A 6,905-nucleotide genomic window follows, 5' to 3' on the forward strand; every position below is an offset into this window, starting at 1 on the left:
GAGCCACTTTAACTATAACCTTTATCAAAAATGAAAATTTTAAGCCTACCCTTAAAAGAAGACAGAGTGTCTGCCTCACAGACGAAAACAGTTCATTGGTTCCAAAGAAGACGAGCCTGATAACTAAAATATCTGCCTCCTATTCTGCTTTGAGATTCTAGGAAATACTTGTAAACCTGCAGATTGTGAGTAAAATGCTCTGTTAGGAACATAAGGAACAATCATATCTCTTAGACATAGTTTGGTTATTTAGTGCTTTATACATGGAATTTAACGGGAAGCCAAAAAAGGGAAGCTAAGATAGGAGAAATATGATTTCTCTTTTTAATCTACATCAAAAGAGAAATTTTATGACTTGAAGCTAAAATTTCTTTGCAGTTACCTCTCATCACAGATTAATCCATCCCGTCTGTCACTAACAACTGCAGCATATTCTTGAAAGCAAATTAATATAGATGATACAAAAATCAAATATCAATTAATGTTGTATTTACTATAATCGAAAGACAGAAGAATGTATGTAGTTGATTTTAATACGTAGTTTGTAGAACACTGAAACACAATAAAGTTCTACATCTGTTATTATGATGCAACACTGACAAAATGTCTAAGGTAAACACATTTACATGTGCTATCCATTACATGATCCTTGAAAATATGGAAAACAATCTGCTTGTTTGTAATAACTGAATGATTAAAGTCTCTTGGTAAAACCAATCGGTCTGCTCCTAATTAAACAAGCTCTAACAAAACTTTGTAAAACATGAAATGCCTTTATGTTTAAAGTGTAGGTTTATTTGAAAGGCTTGGTTTCTTGTTTGTTTGTCGTTTACTAATTATGTCATTATCTCATCATGTGCAAATGTTTATGATTTTTATTAAATGGAATTTATTCTACATTAACTAAAACTAAAAGAGAAAACAGAGATAGAGATTACATTAAAAGCCACAAAGGAAGATTGTCAGCACAAGCAACACAACTGGCGGATCATGGACAAAGTTTTGGAGAAACAGGGTTAAATTAAAAATTAATATCTCCAAAATTGGATCAGCTCATAGAACACTGTTCAGTCCATCATCTGGAAATGGAATAGTACATACAAATCTGCAAACACATGGCTTTTCCCCTAAACTGACACAGACATGTAAAAAGACCAGATTCGATCTGAACAGCAAGAGCTGCAGCACACTGGCTACATGGGTGATCACCTACATCAGACACAGGGAACTGAGTTCTTGGGCTGTAGTCTGTGCACTAACCTGGTGAGTTTTAGCAATTAAATGAGCGCCCATAATAAGGTGACCAAACATCTTCAATGACCTGAGCCTGGCAAAAGCTGTCCCCACATATGTCTCTGACTTTAGCGTTAATAAAGGATAAAACTAGAAAAGCACTTAGAGAGCGCAGACCTCTGCCGAGCAGTAAATTTTACCCAAAATTTTGACTAATGCTACCTTCTTGGGGTCTCGTAATTTTGGTAAATGCCAAAAATCAAAACACCCGCTCATGTTGTAATTTCTACCTGAAAACTGGAAAAATATTATGATACCAAAGTTCCCAAGAACAAGTAAACTTGGACATTTCAACATGGTGGAGAGCAGTTAAACGATGCTTTAGAGCGAGCACTGCATCTTTATGCATTCTCTCATGATGTTTTCATAGCCTACACAATGCAGTGACATATATTTTTTTCTATATATCAACATTTAAACTTGTATCTCTTTTGCAATGACCGTTATTGTTATTGATTTTATCAGATGCTTTTTTTCCATGTCACACGGACTGCAGTTCGTAAAGAGAGGCTCCTTTAACAGTTTCTTTAACATTTGTGGGGCATGTATCTAGGCCCTTAAATTGAGACAAGATCCCAAATTAAAAAAAATAATAATAATAATTGCTGGCACGGCTACAAAGTCATGACTGGCCTTTAATCCACATTTTCAACCCAGATTATTTCAATTTATACAAAACAGTATGAAATACATTTAAACAAAAGGAAAACACAGTAATAAAATCTGTAGATATAAAGGTACTGAGTGCAGCAGTAAGTGGTGATTCTCAAAGAGTGATCTATGAAGTTAGAAGTTTTTCTCTTTTTTTTTTATATAAAGAGGATAGTAAGGTATAGGTAAGATATTTTGCTTTTTGAAATATTTAATTCATTTTTTAAACTGTTTTATTTAGTAATTTCCCAAAATTGATAGTGTTTTACTTTACTCTTTTCCTGTCATACCCATGAAACTGCTACTTAGCTGCTGCGTAGTACGACTAAAACAGAGCAGAAGTTCATCTCATTCTGAGCTATGTAAGCCCCCTTGCAGAAAACCATCTGAGCATCAAGTGTTATGACCTTGTAAGACTCTGTCGGGTCAGAAGCAAATCGTGTTTGGTGTTTTCATGGCTTAAGGGTTTATCAAAAATGAGATTTTTAAGAATTAAATGTGCACCTTTAACATATATGTTCAGGGATACTTCTAAGTTATTTTTATTTAAACTAAATTTATTGTAGTTTATTAAAGTATTATAGTTAACTTAGTCTTTTAGGATTAGGTGTGTTTATGTTCTTGGACATATTACAGTTAATCAGAAAAAAAAAGTATGCCACATTAAAACTAAGTTTCATTTTTCTCCCACTGCACAATTTTTCTTTTTTTGTGTGTTGGGTTGTCCCACTAAACCTGCAATATAATGCTAAACTTTTGGGTTGTAAAAGTCAAATAAGAAAAAGTTTATGGTTTAAGTTCAATTCATGATTGCTTCAAGTACATTTTCCTTTTGATATGCATAAATCTTATTAACAGCATGTGATTTAATTTTCAAAGACGTATTCTGCTGTTCTCTGCATAAGAAAATATTACCTTTTTCACGGCATTAAATAAGCACTTTAGACATCAAAGTAAAGCGGGTTGAGCAAGGAAAATATAACTATGAACTTTAGATCTAACAACCTCAGCTCTATTCTTAATATAAACATCAAACAAACAGAAGACCCATAGATCCCACTAATTAAACTTCAAGGTGTTTGAAAAGAAAAGCATGGCACTTTCAGGAGATTAGTTTAATGTTATACAGCTTTTAAGTATATTTTAATACTTCCTCAACAGTAGTTGCTTCCAATCAAAACAGCAAAAAAGTTTTGTTTTATATTTTTGTATAAGACAAAAAGATCAATTACTAGAAAAAAAAACCTTGAAAAAGCCGGTTAAATGCAAATAAAGAATGTAGACTGTATTTATATCCAAATATTTCTTACCTCCCAATTTTACTGACATACTTTAGATCTAAATTTTGGAACTGATTATATAATCTGGTCCAATCTAAATCTGACATAGAATCTGAAAGAGAACGTTAAAATATGCCACATGATTTTGTTGTTATTGTTTCTACCCTCTGGCTTTAAACTCACAAAATTGATGGAGGGGGGATTTTGTATACATTATAAATTTTTTGCTGATTGAACTGATGGTTAACTGATGTTGGCTAGCATTGCCTGATGGGTTTGCTCTAAATTTCGATGCTACGAAAAAAGGGAAAATAGTGGGCATGACCCATTTATATGCATGTTTGCCAGCAAAGCAGGTTTAGTTTGGCTGCTTGGTTTGAAGCTGACTTTCTCCCCGTCATTTTTGAACAACGAAGGTGTGGGCTGCTGCTTTTTAAAGTTAGCATCGATCATCTGTATTTAATCCATCTCATGTGTATTGAGGAGGTTTTTAAAAACATGGCTTGATCCAAGTTTCTCAAAGCATTATGGATACCTAAGGCACTGTGGAAGTGTGTTCGCAGTTGCCATAATAAGCACTTAATATCTGAACAGTTTATGCAGTTAGGAAGGAGCTAGGAACATGAGCACGGATTGTTTGCTTAAGTAATTGGCTTAACGAGAAACAAGAAGCCTCAGTGGCAAATGTTTTAGTTGACTTAATGATGCAAATTAAAATGCAATTATTATGCAAAAAAAAAAAATTTAACTGTTATAGCTCTGTCAGAAGTTTAAAGAAAATGTAATGCTCTTACAGGCAATATTTTATGCCTTGTTGCCATATATATATTTAACCATATTTAGCTGAAACAACTGTGCCATAATTAATGTTCATATTCATGTCAAAACTTAATTTAAAGTGCTTTTACAAAAAAGTTGCATAAATATCAGGGGTTTCTAAATAAAGCTAAAATATTATAACTCTTAACCAATCTGATGGTTGGATAACCTAAATAATCAATTACAAACAAGATATATATTTGTTGCTGTGCTCGTATGATTGTTCATTCAATAACTGAGAAGCAAAAATATTAAATTCAAAGGTTGGTTTATTTTGTGGATATGGTTTTAGATTTAAATGTGATTAATGCAATTAATTAATTACAGTCCCAATTAACTTGATTAAAATCTATATTCACATCCCACCACTACTTTCAGCATAAAACACCAGTCTTTTATATATAGAAAAGTGAATCAGTGCAATAAAAAAAAAGTTGTTTATTTACTATTCCATAAAACCTCTCCTCTTGATTTTAAAATAAAGTAAGTATGTTTCAGACTTGAATTCCAACTCTTTATTGCAACTTTTATGCTAGTAGTAAATATTTTATTGGTTAACTTTACTGATTTTTTTTTTTTTTTATCACAGTTTTTCTGCAGGGTCTGTAAATAAATATTGACTGTTAATTTACATAAGTATTTTTGTTTATATAAACTGTATTTATAATTGATTAACCTTTATGTTGCTTTAAATGGTTTAAATGCTTATGTACTGTATGGATAAAATGTTTACATAATTTTTTACCATTTCTGGCGAATGTCATAATTTATACATACAGTAAATAAACATTAGTTATGCTGAGCTTTTCACCCCTATCACATAACCGTATTGTTTGTATTTGAAATTTCACTAACCCATATGGCAAAAACTAAGAAACATGCAAACTGATTCACAAAAGCAAAACATGTCTGAAAAGAAAGTATCTAAAACAAAAGATTATTTGCAAATGTGACAAAGACCTTTGTTAGTATTCATGACTTTCTCTGCTGCTTCAGGTAAGGATCTCTGCCATTTCGATCCAAAGAGTCAGTGCTGCAAAGCAGATTGATACTTGTGAAGGTAAACTAGCATAATAGCTTGTTTGGTCTCTTGGAAGTATGACTTGACTATTAATAGCTTGCTTCTTTGCTTTAACCTTTAGAAAAATAAGTGTTTGGTTTAATCTCTGATAGTCAACATTTTACCAGTGAAGGTTTGCCTTAAGGAGATTTTCTAACTCAAAAATGTCTTAATAAATTCTTTACCTCACAAAAAAAAGAAAATCAGGACCTGGAGCAAATTCTGTCAGGATCAGGCTGACACTATAGCAGAAGTGTGAGGAATGATTCAGAATCAATATATCCTCTGATCAAACATAATCCCAGTACTATTGTTTCTATCCACTTTTTTTGTGGATTTTGAAGTATCACATTAGAAGAGCTTGATGCGAACAGTAATATTCCAGTCAACTTACTGAATTTCCCCTGCAAAATTTTTACAACTCAACCTTGATGTCAAAGACTTGAGACTTACCTGTGACTTGTAAAACATGACCTGATCCCACCTCTGGTGTGTACCACAGATGAAATGGCATCAGCAGTGTATTAGTTACCCGAGTAGGCATATACTGATGTGGGTCCACGGTGGTGTGGATAATGATTATCCTCTTAAAGCACTTCCTAACTAGAGACATAAAGGCTAAAGGTCGGTAGTCATTCCGGCCTGTGGAGCACTTGGGGGTAGCAACAACAGAGGTGGACTTCAAACAGATAAGAACAGATGCCAGGGACAGTAATGTGTTAAAGATGTCCACCAAGCATAACCCTTTAGTGCCCATGTATTTTATATTTAAAAAAATCGTGATGATATTTTTGCTATATGGATCAACAGTCACTCTCTCAAACTGCACATAATTAGGTTGCACAGAGGTTCCACCTGTAATGGTGCGAATGGTGAGAATCCACCCTGTACTGCTACAGCTTAAATCCTTCCAGTCCGACACAAAATAGGTCACCAATAACAATGTAAAAGCAAGAGTTGCTGAGCCCAAGTCAAACCAAAATAAAGGACTGGCTCCTGCTGGCCTGTCTAGAACTGCACATAAGGTGTGTCAGGGTTCTACCCCCTGTTTAAGTTTATTTTTAGTTCATGTGTATTTTTAGTTTATTTCAAGCAGTGTTTAGTTCTTGAGTTACTCTCTGTTGCCCCCTTGTACTTGTTTCCTTTCCCCTTGGCTTCCTTCTAGTTAGTTCTACTCACACCTGCTCCATATTCAGCTCATTCGCCCATCCTTTGTTCTGTTATCCATTTATACACCACCTATGCAGTCACTCAGTGCTGTTTTGTTGTTGTTGTTTTGTTTTGTTTTTTTGCTTCATAATCTCTGGCTCCCCACATGACTTGTTCCTGATATTATCTTATTCTCATTCTCAGCAGTTTTGTATTTTGTATTTTTGTCCCTGTTTCCTTGACTTTCTACTAAATTTATAAAACTCATCTCTGCCTCCTCATCTCTGCATTTGGGTCCACAAAAACCTCCACTTAACTACGATACAGTGACATTTCAACTCTTACGTTTGTTGAATTTAACAGTAAAACAGAGTAATCTTTCTCTAAAAAAATCTATTTGTGCTAGGAATCCAGTTTGTGTGGGTTGTTTGTGTGTATCTTCTCTCTCCACCACCAGGTGGTGCCCTGACCTCGTTGGGGCTCCCTGCACACCTGAGATGGCATCAGCAGTGTATTAGTTACCTGAGTAGGCATATACTGATGTGGTTCATTACTGGAGGAGTATTTGAGCTGTGGGCTGTCACTGCCTCGAGGCCACAGTGTTTGCCAGTTTTGGGTACTCTAGCCAAGCTGAGATTAGCAGAGTCTAACCT

The 6,905-nt window shown here is 34.3% G+C and overlaps 1 protein-coding gene across 1 annotated transcript in view; it reads right to left on the reverse strand.

Annotated features, from left to right (window-relative positions):
* The window catches only part of LOC107096405 (GDNF family receptor alpha-4-like), a 28,098-nt gene extending 22,238 nt beyond the window's left edge, over positions 1-5,860 (reverse strand). Inside the window, exon 1 of the mRNA XM_015393040.1 lies at positions 5,557-5,860. Coding sequence (XP_015248526.1) covers positions 5,557-5,860 — 304 coding nt within the window. The remainder of the gene's footprint in view (positions 1-5,556) is intronic.
* Positions 5,861-6,905: the final 1,045 nt, after the last annotated feature.

This window comes from Cyprinodon variegatus, unplaced genomic scaffold (genome assembly GCF_000732505.1).
Source record: "Cyprinodon variegatus isolate N-32 unplaced genomic scaffold, C_variegatus-1.0 Scaffold622, whole genome shotgun sequence".
Taxonomy (NCBI): Eukaryota; Metazoa; Chordata; class Actinopteri; order Cyprinodontiformes; family Cyprinodontidae; genus Cyprinodon; species Cyprinodon variegatus.